An 18,543-nucleotide genomic window follows, 5' to 3' on the forward strand; every position below is an offset into this window, starting at 1 on the left:
GCAAAACAAAATTCAGCTTGTTCATCCAAAACACAGTTACTCCAAACTACTGGTACCACTGACCAATCTGACCACTGCCAACCTGTAAGTATAATGGCAAATTAGTGACTTCAAGAAGTAGTCGGAATTGGCCAACAGTACAAGATGGAACAGCCGAAAGATATTATGAGCAAGCTCAGATTGATGCTGACAAATTCATTTGAGGCTTTGTCAAACACAGGTGAAAGTGACTCAGCAGCCCTGAGATCAGCTCAGCAGCAATGTTATTAAACTGCAAGAGTCGTAACTGGAGAAAACCACAGGCAGAAAATGTGGCCCTTTGCCAAGAGAAAGGAGAACTCCAAAATGGTAAGAATGAAAAAAATTTAGAAGGCGACACAGAAGGAGCAGCAGAAGCTAAACCACTAGTGAAAAGCGTTGTAGGGAAAGACAGAAAAAGATGAAAATTTTAACAGATAAAGAAGATGCTACTGCTATAATGGGAAACGGTAAAGCATTTCAACAGGAGAGTAAATGGAGGAAATGTGCCAAAGAGAAAAGAGGGAAAAAATATTCCCAGCTAATACAGAAGGGAAAGCAGATGTGCGGATCACTTCAAAGAAATCTTTACTCTCAACACCCCTCATGCCAATTGGTAGTGAAAGCTGGAAACCCTGAGCCTGGCATTGTCACAAAATGCAAGAGGCTGAAAAACTCAAGGGAGATGAAAACATGTAAAATCCCATCAGAAAAACTGACAGCACCTGACAGCACCAGTTTAATGACACTGAGGGAGTTGTGTGATGAAGCCTGGGAAAAAGAGATTTTTCCTCAATAGTGGAAATGTTGGAGTTCTGTTAGACTGCTCTGATAGGGTGATCCTGCTGAATAACTGCACCTGGGGGGATGATGAGGTTTCTGCAGTGTAAGAGACACGAAGGGACACTGGATGTATGTAAAACAAGGAACATGCTCAGTGCTTTTGATGGTCGAGGTATGTCTTAGCAATTATAGAGGAGTCTGTAAAGGAATAGGCTCAACCTTATTTCCTTGGTTTTCAAAAGGCTTTGACAGAGTATGAGAGGATCCTACAGAACAACTTTTTGCCCTACCAAGTCAGATCTTTATGGCTGTATACAGAGGCCCAAAACATTTTCCAGGCTGAACAACTAGGGAACAAATCAGCTTAAGATGAATACTAGCACACATTTTTATGTACTGTGGCATTATTATTGATTTTATAATGCAAACATTACTACTAAAAACACATCCAAAAAGTATGAGGCTAAGCTAACAAAAGTAACTAGTTATAAATCATGGATACTGAAGCAAATATTCTCAAAAATGAGAAGCTGAACAGTGATTTTGTAAGAAAAAGTATCAACAAAATAGGAGAACTTTTCTGTGTGAGTAGTGTTACATGAACCCATGGAGAGTTCAAACAGGGAGTCAGCAACTGCAGTATTGATTACATGCAGTGTAGGGTAGGGGTAGCAAAGCTACCAGAAAGAAACTGAACATTTAAATAACTATAAATAAAAAACCAATTTTTTTAAAAATTTCAAATTTAGCATAGAATTTGAGGGACTAAAACTCTACCAGAGCCTTAGAGAGGAAACCAGCTGCATTGTAAACAAGTTCATGCAAAAGTACCAGACTGCAGAAGGACATTACCTGCAAAGAACCTAAAGGGCTCATCAGTTATCAGGCTACCTTTTCAAATGAACTGGAAAGGAGAGCAGAAAATAGCTGACCTTTGCACTGCAGCCTGTCAAATCAAACATGGAGCTATTAGGTAGGATACAACTGCTGTGAGGAATTGTGAATCCCTTTAAGAAATGCTAAGAACCTCTGCTGGCAAAGAGACCAGAGAAGTTAATCTCAACTGTAGCTTGGAAGGGGCTAATTGCTACTTTGGCGATGAAGGAGAGATGAGAATGTGATGCCAGCCTTGACTCACATAGACCTATTCAGAAGGGTCTTGTTTGCTGGGAATTCTCATTCAAATCAATGCTAAAGGCTTCAGAGTAGTTGCACTAAAGCCAAACTACTTTGCCATCATCTCTTCTTGTCATGCACAGTGGTGCTGCCAGTTTCTGAGAATGCAGGAACTGAGGGCGAGCGTGGGAGGAAACCTTTGGGGGATCTGGTCTTTCCGTCTGCCTAACCTACCGGTGGCCAGCATCTCTGGATGTAAACTCAACATGTCAAGGTAAAATTGACAGCAGTGAGAACACTTGGAAAAGGTTGTTTTCAGCTCTGAAAAATAATGGAAAAAATTATTAGAGGAGAGTCTTAAACATAGCAATTTGGAATGGTGTTGTCCTATGGCATTAACAATGATGAAGGACTGTGATGGAGGCCATTGGAATGAAGGGCTTTGCCTCATTCAAGACCATTTCCAATCACATATATTAGAAATTTATCACTAAACAACTTTTATTGCACTGGTCTTCCTCTCCCTCCCCCCTTTAGGAGAACTCAAGAACTGTTGGAAATACAGAAATACAAATGCTTTTAATGAGAGAAGGAAAATGTACATCTAGAACAATGGTCAAGGAAAAAACTCACAGTTAACAGGACCACATGACTAATCACCAACAGGAATGAATCATTTTACCTCTCGAGGGAACTGTGGCAAATAACAGCAACAGACTGTTTTTATATGTTTTTTAGTCTGTTGGGTATGGATTTTTAGTGTTTGGAATTCAATGTGGCTAGATACACTGTGCCACCAATATTCTATTTTTCTTTTTTGTGTAAATATTTTGAAGTGTTCTGCTAAATATGATTTCCAAACTGTGAAGATAGTCCCTAAACAATGCAATTGTAAACACTGCACAGAACTGCATATAGATGGAAAGGCAACATGCAAATTTATGTTGTAGTTCCCCCTTCTAATACTGAGAAATCAAGAATGTCTTTTCTCCCTTACTGCAGCCGTGGTAGGATGCAGTAATTCAGAGTGAGGTAATCACAGGCTATTGATGTGTGATACATCTTTAAACATTAAAGTGTGCTGGCTTTGCAAACATACCTCTTTTGCTAATGTAAATCAGCCAATCCTTTCTTTTTTTTTTCACTCCACAGTGGCATCTTGATGTGCTTATGCTTGGATGCCTTTCATCTTTGGTGCACATTCTGCTTTTTTCTCCCTAGACACCAATTTCTGACATTTCAGCTGAAGTGGAAACTTGATAGAGGGAAGAGATCTTGCGCAGGTGGAGCAGCTTCCTTTACATGCTGTTCTGGTGGGCCTACCTGACAGTTTGCTCAGCACATACACATTCTGTGCAGTGCTTTACACACCCTTTCTTCATCATATCCTATTGTGAGAACCTAGTTTCTTGTGAATTCTCAGGAAGTTTATTGTAGTCTTCAGGTGTGCGACTTTAAAGACATTACCAATGCTGTTTTCGAAACTGTTACTGGTTTTAGTGGAATTCTCATTTCCTTTATTAGTAAAACAGAACTCATAAAATGTCCCTTACCATTTTTCTGGGTAGTTAAGATGCATTTAGGGATGCTGTACTTTTTAAACTATCACATAAATAATTGCAGAGGGCCTTATTGAAAAGATAAGAAGTACAGGGGCTGTTAGCCTGTAGTTGAGTCTCAGGGATGATGTACTGTCTGCTGGAGTTTCCAAAAACAGCAAGCATTGGTAGGCATGGCTGCAAGGGTGATATTGCCCTGTGTTTGCAGGGTGTTGCAGCATTCACTTCATAAGTCCAAAGATTTCACTTTTGTATATATTTGCATTCTAATACATGTGAATAGAAAAATAAACCTGGTTCCACTATAGACACTTCAGGCCTAATGAAAAACTGAAGTGTGAAGAAAATAAAGATCTAGATATGAAATATGTTTGTTGATTTCATTTCAGTCTCATGAAGAATAGCTAATGAGAAGAGCAGGGCAGTAGGAAGCACAAAATGGCTACGTACAGGGTTCTCTAGACTGAGTCTACTCCTAATGGACAATGTTCTAACGATAGGTCTTCAAAATAACTTCTCATCAGTACTCAATAGTAGATCTAAGAATTCAAAAGCTACAATCTTCTCTATAAATCTTTATATTAAGCCAGGGCTTGTCTCTACAGAGTTGGATTGCACAACACCTTAGGACCCATCTGGAAAACATTAGTGATTTTTTGGGGTGTATGCTGCCTTCAAAGTGATGTGAATCAGCCATGGACTGTGACATGTTTGCTCCACTTCGATGTCTCAAGTGATTCCTGGCTTTTGCTTTCTTAGTGTCTTGCTGTTTAATACCTTGCAGTATATGAATCATTATCTTATGTTCCACCAATACTCCAGAAAATTCTACAGCATACAGCCCCAAAGTTCAAATGAATGGAGCTGATAGTGCACTTTCAGTGTAGGGTGTTGGCCAAGAATACAGCTGTAACAAGAGACGTGGCTGGAGTAGCCTTGAAGGCATATATATGTTTAATTGTGTTGCACTATGATTTGACTTTTAAAATAATGAAAAATAAAGGTAGTCAAATCCTTGACTTCCAGCAGATATTTTCTAACAACAAGAACTATAGCAGCATAGAATAACTTTCCAGAGCTGTTTCAGAGCTACAAATTTAGCAAACTGCTAAAATTTTGATTGTCTGTTACTCTCTTAGTCTTACTGAGTCTTGTATTTGTAGCCCTTGTGGGGAAGCTGAGTAAACCAAATGCTCTGTCACGTGATAATAAGCTTTCCCCACTGATTCTTTGATGCAGTAATTTCAGGAGAGTTGCATTTACCTGAAGTTTCATTTGGGTTTGTGAGTGGGTATTTACAGATTTGCTGGGAAGAGAACTCCTATCATGTCAGCAGAATAACACCAACATTATTTATTTATCCTGCTATTTGTCTTGGAGTTGCATCCTGCTAAGACCCTTCCTTGTACAATCAATAGCAGTAGCAAAGTCCCTGATGGCTTGCATGAGGTCTTTGGCATGCCTCCCTTTCTAAGAGCAGACCTTTCCTTTCCTGAAGCAGGCCTTTCCTTTTGTTATAAGGGTCTAAGTGTAGGCTCAGGAGAACTATTCCAAGCATAAGCCCGACTGGTAGTAGAGGGACTTCGAACCAGGAAGGCTTTCAGAATTTCATTGCAGACAGTCATTTGCTGTATGAGGTCTTTGTCTTTGGGAAAAACATTTGGCTAATAGACAGGGCCAAGGTTTGGAGGCTGAAATATGGCTTTTGATGCAATTGGGATTTGTATTCTGGAGTGCTGGTATCTGGACCCCATTTTGATGTTGAAAAAACAGTATAACTAAGGAGAAGCGCTTATGAAGATGAGGAAATAAGCTTTTTTAGAAGTTTCACTCAAAGAGAAGGAAGAAATAACATAAAGAAGAAACTGGGAAAGAAAACAACAGAAAAGATGTAGCACGAGAACTTCCAAATAGCAGAAATATAACTGTATTGGAAACCTTATTCTAGGGAAATCTTGCATTTTTTACTGAATATTTTTTTATTGCAAACCTTATATTTAATGATAGCATGCTCAGAGAAACTTTATGTACTGTTTTTTATGTGAGGGGTTTTTTTTGGCTCTATCATGTGGTGGAATCTGAACACAGATCATTCAGACTAAAACATATGCCTGTTCTTCATTCTTTTCTTCATTTCTTTGGGCATAAGTTGAAGGTTTATAGCAGGAGGCTTATGCTGTCAGCTTCTTGTTAGGATGTCGTGCTATGAACACAGTCAGATTGCTTTATGCCTTCCCTGTCTCAGCCATGCCTCCCCCTGTCTAAAATAAAATTGTGACATTTTTCTCTGACATCTTCTCATCAGCATCGGTATAGCAGAAAAGAAACTTTGATCTCCTCCTGCTCCCCTCGAGGACATCCCAGCTACTTTCTTGGTTACTGTAGCAACCTGCTTGTTACTGAAAGTCATTCTGGACTCTAGAGCTCACTTTGCTTCCAGCTATGTCTGAGCTTTACTGAACTCCTTCTGAGTTCCCTTTTAATATATGTTCTTTGCTAGTTCGCAGACCTAAATTTATTGTCTCAGCTTGGTATCTTTTGTCTTGGCTACTGCAAAGTCCTTTCAGCTGGCCTTGGCAAATACAGTCATGGCCTGCTCCAGTCTATTCAATATGATGCTGCAATTAATTTTCTGTTCCACAACTTTGTGTTGTCCTTGTTGCATCTCCCTGTTTACATCATACATGAGCTATACCTCTTGTTTTTTTGACTCCCACATGAGTTTTTTCTCTCTCCTAATGCCATTTCTCTGATGCAGAAGTGTCAACAACAGCCTCATCTTGTTACATTTTTCAAAAACACCCTTTGTTGCCTTCGTATTTTCCTCATGTTTGGTAGAGGCTTTTTGAGAGCATCCCCTGCTCTCCGTATCATGGCTTCAGATTCAAGTGCTGACAAACTGTGTGACTCAGAGTGGGATACTGATAGGCTTGGACTACTAATTGCTGGTTATGATACATGATATTGCTTTGTTGTTTCATTGTTCTTCTCATCTGCCCTTATCTGTCTGTTGTCCCTTTAACTCTTAACTTTGTGGAGGTAGGACAGTCTTTTTCACTTTCTCCTTGTGTAGGGTCCACAATAACTTGAGTCTTCCCCGAGTCTGGGCCTTTCAGCAATGCAGTGGTAGGAAAAATAATTAAGTTTTATATAGCAATATTTCCTTCAAAGGCAAATATGCTTTTATTTGCAGTGAAACATACAGTGATCTAAACTTAATGAGACATTACTTAGCATAATAGATTCTGAAGAGCTGAAAAATTTCACCATTTCTGGGACGAGCATTTCTCAGATCCAATCTATTAGTTTGGAGTGGTTTAGCCACTTGGCTCCTGTAAAGTAAAAATGAATAAAATAAACTGGATTTGGATTTAAATTCTTCAGAATTATGAGGTTTTGATTGATTTGAAATTAATCTAATGATCTTTGTCTGTAGTTCATTTGCCTTCTCAGTCATGTGAATAATGAGATTTTTTTATCTTTATGAGATTTATTCTAGCCCTTCTTTTCTTACATCATTGTCAGTTTGTTTCCTCTGAGATATGGATCTTGAGCTTTGCAGTCAGGTTGGGGTTTTTATCCTGTAACTTACCACAAACTATTGCTCTCTACGTGATTGAACTACCATTTATATAGATTGTTTAGTGAGCTGTGGTATTGCCTTCTGTAATAGATGAGGCCATGTTGAATAAAATGCTGAATTGCACTTCAGGTATTCCAAAGCTCCTGAAATTTGGTTTCTATCAGATTTTTTGTGTATTCCATTTAATCTCTTGCTGATTAGGCAACTATCAATATTCGAGTGCATTTTATTCTTGAAGATAATGCCTTTGCTTCTTCCTTTCATTTAATTTCTGCATTAATTGACTGCATAGCCTAGCAAAACAGGCACTTCACGTGATCTAGGTTTTTGATGATTGGTATTGTACATATTCAGCTTTTAAATTTACCGTAAGTCTGTGAATAGACCGAAATTGAACTTAGGTATTATTTACGTTATTATTAATTTTCTTTCTTCACCTGGTGATCTAAGCAACATGTCCCCAAGGAATTCCCACTTTTATAAGGAAAGATGTCCCTGAGACATTAACTATTTTCATTGTGAGAGTCTTCACTCACAAATACTGTTTTCTCAAATATTTATTTTGTAGGTGGTGTAGTGCAACTTAGATGCAGCAGAACCTGTGTTTCTAAATGCAGAACACCTTATCATTATGATATATCATACAGATTTCATTACTCTCATAACAGAAAGGATCAAGGGCCACATGAATTGAAAAATAGAGTATATGGGGATATCCTGGATGCCTGACATCTTGTGCACTTATAATGAAATTGATTTATGATTGATAGCCTTTGCTTTTCCTGACTTTTTTACAGTAAAAAGTAAATTTAATAGTTGTATTCTATTTGAGCTCACCTTCAACTAGTAATAGAAATAAAATGACCTTCATGTATTCTTCAAAGGCTTTAAGGGGAAGTGAAAGAACATGAGGATTATATTTATTTGGTTTAGAAATACTGCACAAAACCTGCAAATGCCAGAAAATTCTGACAATTTGCCAATATAGTTTAAGTGGCAGCACATAACTGTAGGCCTCTCTTTGGAAAATTGGCCTTTGCTATGAAATCTTCCGTGTTTGCAATCCGTATTCTATTAATAGATATTATTCAAATAGAACAATTATCATTAAAAGTGTTTGTCAGTGTGGCAAGAGGTTGAACAGGACACACAATTTTCTCTTCTATTGTTTTACAGCGCAATTTTCAAAAGAGCTCCATGTCTTTCTCCCTTGAAGTGAAGGGTGTTTCCTGCAGTTAGCTGAGAATGAGTTGCTTGAGTTTTGTTCCTTAACCAACAAAAATAAAATTAAAGCATAGCTTTGTTATGGAAATTGGCAGTTCCCTTTTCCTGGATAGCAGTCCTAATCAGTCTCTGAATTTATTATCAAGAAAATCAATAAATTATGATAGTACTCACTGAGGGTTCAAAGAACTCCTTCCAGTTGCTTTTGTGCTCATTCTTTAGTCCCCAGTAATCCTCTTCCAGATCTGAGCAGTATTAAGATAACCACCACAATGAAATGTATTTCCACTCTTTTCTGCTCTTCTTAATATCAGTGTCTGGGAACTGGCAACTTTAGTCTCTTGACGAAGAGCCAAACATCTTGCTGTTGCTCAGCCTCAGGGACGGAAAGAAGGATCTCTGTATTCTGTTTCTTAAAAGTAAACTTTAAGTTAGATAAAATTCCTGAAAGTTAGCACTTCAGTTTCTCCACACAGCTCTTTCACTGAAAAAGATAACTGTATTTTTGTAGTTGGGAAAAGATATATGGAATAAGAAAGAGGAAAAAGGTTCAGTGGGCTTTAGAAAAACAGCACATGAAAATCAAAGGAAAAATACAGTCATACTGAAAAAAATTTGTTTGTTGGGAAGGTGTATTTTAATAAGAAAAGCAACTGGTAATAAAACATTTCAGACAGCTCCACTTCAGACCACGTATTTTCAACTTGACAAAAATCTCTTTTCACCTCTGTTGTTTAGTAGAACTAAAGACCAGTTGTACCAGGAAACAAGAATTGAAGAGTTTTCAGGGAAGGGAGAGATTTGGGAATACAGTCCAGTAAGATCTCATCATGTCTCTCATGTCCTCACACGTGGAGGAGAATGGATCTGCACCACAAGGGTCACAAAGGTCCTCCTGGGAGCACTGGAGAGCGAGCATGTTGCCATTACACGTACCTTTAGCTAAGCTTTTCATTTCACTTGTTTTGAGACAGTTTTGCATAGTAATTTTTCTAGTCACTTCAAATACATCAGCTTAGTACAGCAGAGCACACTTGGGCCTGTTCTCTTTCCTTGTTTCTCTACCATTCTGTCATGTATCCATATGTGTTTTCCAGTTGTACACTGAGTGGTAGATACACTTTACAGTTTAATAAATATGAATGTGTTGTATTTAAAGTTGAGATCAAAGAAGAATTCTATCTAATTTTTTTCCCTAATAGTTTCTTGTATGCTTCATTTATCTGTACGACAAGCTCACATTCTGGTGAAACCATCTTTGCAAAAGGAAATTTTCTTTAAATCACAGCCTTCTTTGGTCATTCTTTATGTTACAGAAGTGGCAGAACTGTTTAACAAAAGTGAAAAAAAATCAAAATATGCCAACCTTTTCCCCTCACTAGGTTTCCATGGTATCATGCTCATAAAATACACAGTGACATGTGGCCCTGGAGGAATCTGCAGTCTTCCTGGACTGATACCAAAAGTCTTTAGTTCTGTTAATTCGGTATTATGCAATGTAAGAGATACAAGATTACATTAATTTTATTTTGGGTTTTAATTTCTTCTTTTTTTCTCCACTCTGAAAATACTTTGACACTCATATCACTGACTTTGTGTGGTGACATTCAGGAATTCAGTGGTAATTAATGCTGCTGTATTTCCTGGATTGCTTAGGACCATAGAGAATTGAAATGCAGTATCTTCTGTGCATATTTATACATAATTTCAGCATTTTATTTTGTTCTACTTGATGCAACTTGGACAGCTTATTTTTTAAATTTCTCTCATGCAAATAATTGTTAAGCATTTATTTATGACTCTTTAGCAGTGCCCAAGGGGCATGAATGGCTTTCTTAATGATTTGCCCAAGAAATGGTGTTACTTTCTAAGATAGAAGGATAAGGAATGACTGCTTACCTCAAAGGCTACTAATGTGGTCTAGATAGAATGAGTAGAGGAAAGACTGAGCAAATCCTAAGGCATAAATCAGTCCTTCACAAACAGGCCTAGATCAGTAGATGGTATAGGTAGCTAAGGTAAGTTTGAAAGTTAGTATGAAACTAGAAGCAAAATAAAGTGCAGTATCACTGAGGTGTCAGCAATGTGTAACCATTGAGTGTGACTAGGAAATCCAGAAAGGACAGTTTTACTGGCACAAAAAATTAAACATAGAAATAAAACCCTGAAAGGGAAATGAGCACACAGGCAAAGTGGCAATAAACAAACTGTATACAAGATGAACAGCCAGAGAAATAAATAAATAAAACCAGAATAAATGCCAACAAGCAAGGCAGATGCAAAAAACCAAGCAGCTGTTAAGGAAAAGAAGAAGAAACTGAGAAAACATTACATGCAAGTTGAAGAAAATCCCATTGCATGAAATTTCAGGGCTGTATCATAAAATGCCCTGATTTCTGTGGTTTCCGTCAGAGAATTTTATTTGTGCAGCCAGTATTGGTGGACACCAGCTGCTGGAGACTTTGGTTTATCATTTATCATTGTTTCATTTATTTTCTTAAAAGAGCAAAGGCTTTTTTCTTGAGGTATGTGGGCATATTCACTGCTCTGTGTGTCGTAGAGGTATTTGTGATGCTGCCCTCAGCCATGCATGAGGGGCCCATATTTGCAAAGTCTGTACAGTGGAAGATTTAGCTTTTGGTCAAAAAGCTATTACTCAGAGACTGCTGGAAATACCTAGTTATCTAATATACCATACATTTATCTAATAAAATTTAAAACATTTTGTTGTAGTTTGGTTTTCTCCTCATTACTTATTCTCTGTTGTTAAAGCTTCAGTGCTGGATGGAGTTTTTTCTTCCTGGACTTTACCTTTCGGAATATAGTGGTCACTATGGAAGAAAAGTGGAATTCATGTATTTTTAAAATCAGTTATTAAAATATCTCTTTTTCTTTGCGTAGCAAAAATTAACAGTTTCAAAAATGTAGATTGGGAGAATTTTCATACTTCCATTTCCATACTATTTTTTTTCTCTACACTTACACAAAAATAGTTCTTTGATTGTACTATTTCTTATTTGAAGTTTTGTGCTTTTCTTCATCGCCGTGGATAACATTCATATGTGCTAGAATGTCTACTCCATTTAATGAGGAATCCTGTTAAGAAGAGCTATGATATCTTTAAACATTGGGTTAAAACCTCCATTTTCCCAGTATCAAAGACTGAGACAAAAAACACAGTCAAAACTTGGATTCAAGCTCATTTTGAATTTCGGTGTTTCTTTGTAAGCCACATTTCTTTTAAGGCAGGAAGGAGAAGTGCATAGACAGAATTCATAGAGAATGGTCTCTCCCTGAACACAGGTGAGAAGAAAATCATGGATTAATTACTTGTTTTGGAAGAAGAGCTGTAAATGCTGAAGTTCTTTGCCCCTGCAGGTTCTCCTACAATCAAGCCATCCAGAAAAAAGCTGAAAAGACTGATCAGGATGTGAAAATTTGTTTAGAAAAGGATGTTCACACAGAAGCTATATGAAGACCAGATGTTTTAGATCATTTCCATCTTCCCTGTATGAAGTCTGTTTCACTTTGTTGGCCATCCTGTCGCATACAGATGCATTGTATAAAATAAGAAAAAAGAGTTTCTTCAGTGGTTTGAGTATTGCTCAGTCATGAGAGATGAGTTCGCTGACCTCTGCCAGTGTCTTGTATGGTGTTGGGCAGACCCCTCTGCATTGGTTCCTGGGGAGAAAAGTGTCGTCTTACAAAGATGTTGTGAAGAAAAACTGTATCAAAACAAGTGAAGCTTCCACCTATGGCAGAATCAGGGCCACAAAAGGAGTCTTGTGGATACAGTCCTATAATGCTTTTTATAGTTTTTATAATTTTGTGCTGGGAATTGGACATCACAAAGTGTGAAACTCCCTGGGGAAGGAGATGGTTAAAGAAGAGGGAAACAGTGCTGACGTTTTGTCTCTAAGATAAGGCACAGTTGCACTCTACATAAATCATCAAACTTGTTTGAATACACTTTGTGTTAGGAAAAAGAATTGATTTTTTTTGTTTAATTTTAAGATGTAAGAAAACATGATGGAGAGACTACATTAGAATCAGTAAGGAAATGGCATGGTGTTTTTACAATCCTGACAAATTAATATCTGAATTAACATCTTTGTACAAAATGTCAGAAAAAATAAAGGCACTTTCAATCTAAGAGCACACTATATTCAGTAAAATGGTAGATTATTCATACATATTATAGAAGCCAAGTCTTTAATGTGAAATAAGTAAAAATATTCAAAGGACTTATTGAAATTTAAACAGTGCAGAACAAATTCCACAGTTAATTCTTATCTGTAATTCCCATGATCCATAATTCTTTAAACTTGAGAGCAAATTTAGCAGTTTCAAATTGTATGCAGGTATTGTGTGTTGAATAGTATTTGACATAGGAAAGAGTGATTTTTTTTTTTTAAATTGGATTTTGTAAAACACAACCATTTTAATGGGCCTGTGAATTAAAGAGTGCAGAGCATGCCAGTATGACAGACAGCTTAATATTCTGCTTTAATAAGCTTTACTGTGGAAGTGTTATACTGACAATAGTGAAGGTCCCTTCTGCAAAGAAACTAGCATTGAAATGTCACACGGAGAGAATTTTCTAATATTTTGTGTTGGTTTTTTGTCTTCTAGAGTATCAGGGCTTCAGGGCTGGTGCTGTTGGAAACCATTCTTTTTGGATCACTTCTTCTGTACTTTCCAGTAAGTCAAACTATAACTTTAAAAAAAATTATATCCCTGCCAACATTTTAAAACATTGCATGAGTGACTTGGTGAAAATATAAATGTCAAAACTAATTATTACTTTAATATGACTGTAAAATGTGCTGTGTTCTGTAAATACTCTTAAGAGCATTCAAATGTTTTGCTATATTTGTAATAATTCTCCATTTTCAATTTAGTGAACTTACCAGCCATTTTGACTTGGAAGTTTTTAGGTGTTCTGGGCTAAGTTGATTTTTTTTTTTTTTAGAGATGACAGCTCTAATCTGTGCTATGGGAAAAATCAACACTGATTACACCAAGTATTTTTCTGGAATGTAGTACAGAGGAAGATAGTTATTTCAGTGTATTAGTGGCATATATTTTGATGTTTTTAAGGCTATGTGACATCTGCAACACCATGTATTTGGGAAAATTATATGGTATTATCTCTACGCTCTAAGTGGAAAAAAAAAGTAATTTCACAGTCATGTGAGAAATACATTACAAAACTTATAGAAATGTGGAACCATTCTCTTTTCAAAAATCCCAGGAAAACTGAGTTTGTTAATTGTTACATAAACCCAACACAATGGCTAGATAAGGCAAGATATCAAAGTGTAGATTGAAAGAAGTTGATAGCATGCAGGTCAGGAGAGAAACAAAGGTGGAGTTGTGGGCTGTTTTCAAATATGTTTGTGTCCTCTTTTACTCTGTAGTCAGAATCTTCTGTGCTTTTACAGACCAACATGTAGGTACTGAGAGACGAACTGGATAACAAAACTCTTTAGTAGTTGCAGAAAAAGTAGCAAATAAACTGTAGTAGAATGTGTGAAGAATACTATAAGAAACACAAATCCTGATGGAATTTTTATACATTATTTTTTCAATCGTGTGGGCCTCTCAAGTTCTAAAGAAAAAGTGTGTGCATTTCTAGGATAGTTTTATGTGGTTTTTCATCTTTCACTTTGCAGATGTCAGGGAAGTAAAAGTTTTTGTTTTTTCCATATTGCACAAATGTTTTTTTACAACAATACATTTCCCCAGAATTTTCAGAGTGTCTTTCATGTTTCCTTCTGGTGAACAGAACAGAAAGCCCATGCACTGTTTCCTCAGCTGGTGGTGTGAAAGAAGCATTTACAGAAATTCATAGCATAAAGCATTCCATTTCACAAAGGACGAATGTCTTTTGGTGGTGTCTGTCTTCAGTCTTCAGGTGCTTGGAATGTGAACTCTTGATATTTAGCTTTACATGGACAGTATCAAAGTGTGCTCATCTGCTTATTGTCTTGAAAAGGAGCACAAAACAGAGCAGAATGGCTTGAGAAAGGAAACCCAAGGTCTAAATGGAGAGTCTCATTTGCACCAGCTGACATTCACACACACATTTATAGCAAGGCATAGAGCATATATTATCATTTTATATGTTAGTCATGAGTCACGTACCTGCAAAGCAGATCTTGTTTTTCCTGGGTCATATCCACTGCTTATTTAGTCCTTCCTGTTATTTGGTGGTTTTGTTTGTTTCTGAGAAGAATTGGGAATATTCTGTGACTTACTGATACGGTTAAAGACTTAGTAACATGTGCTCAGAGATTGTTGTTTCAGCTATTTGATTTGGTCCTCATTTTATGATAGAGTAGTACATTAGAGTTTTAAGGCTAGTTAATACAGATCTCACCTCTTATAGACCCAAATTAGGCTATGTTTTCCACAGATAGTGTGAAATGCAAGTTAATATGTGGAATGGAGTTCACAAGCATCACTACAGAAGGATGTTGTCTTTTAACATGAGGCTGTTTTCCTTTTTGTATCATCTCTTCTATTGTGATTTGGAGTGTAAAACCAAAAAGCTTTACTTTCGCACTCAACCAAGTGCGGAATTACGGAGCGTGGCTAGTGCATGTAACAATGTAAAGACATAAAGTGACAGCATTTCAGTTCTAAATAACTGAAATCACTATTCAATTACAGATACAATGCAAAATTACATTCTTATTTAAAAAGCAAAATCCCCTTAGATTTTCTCAACCCTGCTCCAAGTCTTTGCATCTTTATTCTCTGTTCTTCTACACTTTCCTAAATTCGCACTTTTTCTAGATCTGTTCACTCAGTCTGTCTTGGATTGTTTTGAGAGCCTTCAGCATACAGATTTCACTGTGTCCAAAAGGGGTTTACTACATCTCTGACTTTTCCTACCCTCTAATTAAATGGAAACCAAAACCTACTTTGTTACATTGCTGAATTTCTTTCACTAATTGTTGTTGTTTGCATGTCTACATGCAGTAATCTATTCCCAGTGTAACATCATTAATTGAAAAATAATATCACCAGTCAGCTGCTTTTGGTGAGAAAAACAGCTGTTACAATGCCCTTCTAACCAAATGGGAAGTGCAAATGATGGTCTCCACCTAAATTTATTATTCAAATTCTGCTATACTGATAACAACACTCTGATCTTTCCTGAATTATAAGCAGGCAGATGAGCTTTGTCTATTACAAATGCATAGATTTTACCCAGAAGTTGCTGGGCAGCTCTTATTTTTTGTGTTTTCTGTAGTCTCACAGTAACAACTCTAATATTCCTTTGCTTAGTCTTTTCAATTATCAATGGACCTCCTCCAAATGAACTCTAGGGTTTCTAATTGATTTTGCTTATATTTCTTTGTTCTTAGATTTTGAATAGAAAGACCATCTTATGGATGAGTCCCTTGACTTCTGTACTTGGTATCTGATTACTTTCCTTTTCCAGAAATATTAACTATTGAAACTTTTACACCTTTCCTAATTCCATGTCTTGCTAATGCTTGGAACTCACTGACACAGGTTTAAAAACTTTTGCATGCTACAAAGACCTTCAACAAAAGTGAGCACAAGCACAATATTATAAGAGAAAAGCCTGTTCATTGCATTGGGGGTCAGATCTCAGCTGATTTTATGTATCTGTAATAGGCACAAGTTGAAAAATAGGAAATTCTGACTAGATATCAGGAAACATTTTTTTACTATGAGGGTGGTCAAATACTGAAACAGTTTGTCCAGAGTTGGTAAAATATCCATCCTTGGAGGTATCATGACTTGACTGGGCCCAGCTCTGAGCAACCTGACCTACTAGACCTGTTTTGAGCAGGAGGCTGGACTAGATGACCTCTGAAGCTCCCTTGCAAAGGAAATTATTCTGTGAGTCTGTGTTTCTTATATATGTATCCATAGCTGAAACAGTTACCCTATGCCCACCTGAAGAGGAAATGGGCCTTTTATGACTTTAGACTTGAAGATGAGGTGCATCATGGCCAGCACTTCATGGACTATAAAGGAAGCCTGAGGTACTTGCCTCAAATGGTGATGAACTCTACCCTAGGCAACTAGGATTATCTGATATATTAAATATTTTCCATACTGCTAGTCTATGTTAACTGGAACTCCAAAATTAACTCCATGCAATATTATGATACAATTTCTACAGCCAGTGAGAAAAGTTAGTGAGTCTGATGATGCAAAGACAAAGGGAATAATTTCTTCTCCATATTCTTGATCTAGCAGATAAGTACTAGGTTTAAATTCCAGCAAGTCAAAGTTATGTTAGACAGTGGAGGTGAACCTTGTAACAGTGAGGCCAGTTAGACCATAAGATGAACTAGTTTAGGAGGCTGCAGAGTATCTTTTTAAAGACTGTTAGGATTTTGGTCCTTCAGTCTTCTCATCCTTTGGCTAAAGAATCTGAATTCTTTACTGCTTTCCCTTGTTTTTCCAAACCGCAAGTTATAGCAAGGCCGGTTACCACTTTAGGGAAATGGAGCTGTGGGATGGCAGAGCATGGACTTCCTAATGCTCACGAAATAGTTCAGTAGTGAATCCTCGAATAAGCTTTGTGCTCCGACATCTTGCTGCATGTGTTAGGTGTTAAGATGTGTTTCTGGGGCTGTCTTACTTCCTCTTTCGTGCCTGAGCTAGAATCACCTACCCTTTTCTGTTATGAGAAGGGATAGAAAGCGAGGAGGAGTAGAGCTTAGATATGGATGTGGGGTTTTTTCCCCTCAAATGATCTGTATGTGAATTAGCACGGAAGAAGTGAGCCATGAGGGTTGGGAGGATGAGGCTGTGGTAGCTCAGTTAGTTGTAATAGTCCTGAGCAGAGCAAGGTCACTGGAAAGCTCTGTTTTTGACATTTATGAATGTGAAAATGGAACAGTGCAAAATACTTTTATGCATTTGTCCCTCAAGTATTCCTATAAGGGATGTGTTACAAGAGCTCAGTCACTGTTTATTCTATACACATTGATGTGCACTAAGGTCAACTGAAAGATTGGCTTTTTCCAACACATTTATCACTGCAAGCCTGCTTTGATACCCCAGATGTTTTAGGCTGATTCTTTTTCAGAATATAATTGCATCTTCTTTACTCACAAAATAGTGTTTAAAGCTTTTAGAATTAACACTTGTCATTTTACTGTTGTTGTTTCGGATAAAGAACATGCCTGTCTTTGGTGTTCATGTCACTGAAGTCCAAGGACACAGTGTAAATATCTGCTCTGAGATAATCACTACAGATTTCCCTAGTACTCTAGAAAAGGGTCTTTCCATTTTGTTTGGATCGTAGCGGATTAGATGTCCAGACAATGGAAAAGGCAGATTTTAAATACTGTGTTGCCAGGATTTTATATGTACATTGTCTTAGCAGAGGTGCAAGGGAACCAGGCTGAAGATGATGCAATCATTTGTCTCCCTTGGTCAGTGTCCTTGTCAGATGAACGTACTTTTTGAAGTTAAATTGCAACTGGTAAACCAATAGAGTTTTTTGGAGAGCCAGCTTTCTTTGAATGCAAAAGCCAGAAGTAAGCTGGTGTAGCCTCTGCATTACAAGCTTGTGTTACAAAGTACACAAACCTCATAGGTACTGGAAACACTTCTGTTCTTGTCCTGAACTGTGCTAAGAAAAATGTTTATGACTGTTTTTATTAATAGGGAGTAAGCACTGAATATTTTCTGCTTTTCAGATAAATATATTTGAAATAGCAGAAAAACAAGATACACAGTGTGGTAGTTTTTCATGGTTCTGTTACCACTAATCTACATAGCTATCTTAAAAGATTCTACTAGCTACTATTAACTAGAGACTGTTGTATATATGATTATCCACATTAAGAACTGTGATTAGCAAGAGCTATATGTCTCCTGATCTTGATTAGATATTGATATCTCTGTGTATATGACCAATATTTGGGATATTGGAAACTTAGTAGAGCTATGACATCATAAATTCTAAGAGATCATGCAGATGGAATTTGGTGAGGAGTATTTTTTTATATTCTCTGTGTTTGTGTATGTCTGTGTGCTGTGTTCCCAGGATAGCTTAAGCTGGAAGGGACCTCAGGAGGCCTCTAGTCCAACTTCCTGCTCAAAGGACAGTCAGCTATAAGACTTGCTACAAGACAAGGTGTCATGGTTTATGAACGGTATTCTCTAATTTAGTACTCCCATGAAAACCCCACATACCATTCCCCCTTCCCCCTCCAATTGGAGGCACAAAAGGCAAAGATTATGGGTTGAGATAAGAAC

The 18,543-nt window shown here is 37.2% G+C and overlaps 1 protein-coding gene across 2 annotated transcripts in view; it reads left to right on the forward strand.

Annotated features, from left to right (window-relative positions):
• Positions 1 to 18,543, forward strand: part of GPR158 (G protein-coupled receptor 158) — a 186,153-nt gene that overhangs the window by 93,244 nt on the left and 74,366 nt on the right. For both annotated transcript variants that reach the window (XM_017817275.1, XM_017817274.1), the window contains exon 5: positions 12,916 to 12,984. In XM_017817275.1, coding sequence (XP_017672764.1) covers positions 12,916 to 12,984 — 69 coding nt within the window. The remainder of the gene's footprint in view (positions 1 to 12,915; positions 12,985 to 18,543) is intronic.

Source organism: Lepidothrix coronata, unplaced genomic scaffold (assembly GCF_001604755.1).
Source record: "Lepidothrix coronata isolate B3197 unplaced genomic scaffold, Lepidothrix_coronata-1.0 Scaffold59, whole genome shotgun sequence".
In the NCBI taxonomy this organism is placed as follows: domain Eukaryota; kingdom Metazoa; phylum Chordata; class Aves; order Passeriformes; family Pipridae; genus Lepidothrix; species Lepidothrix coronata.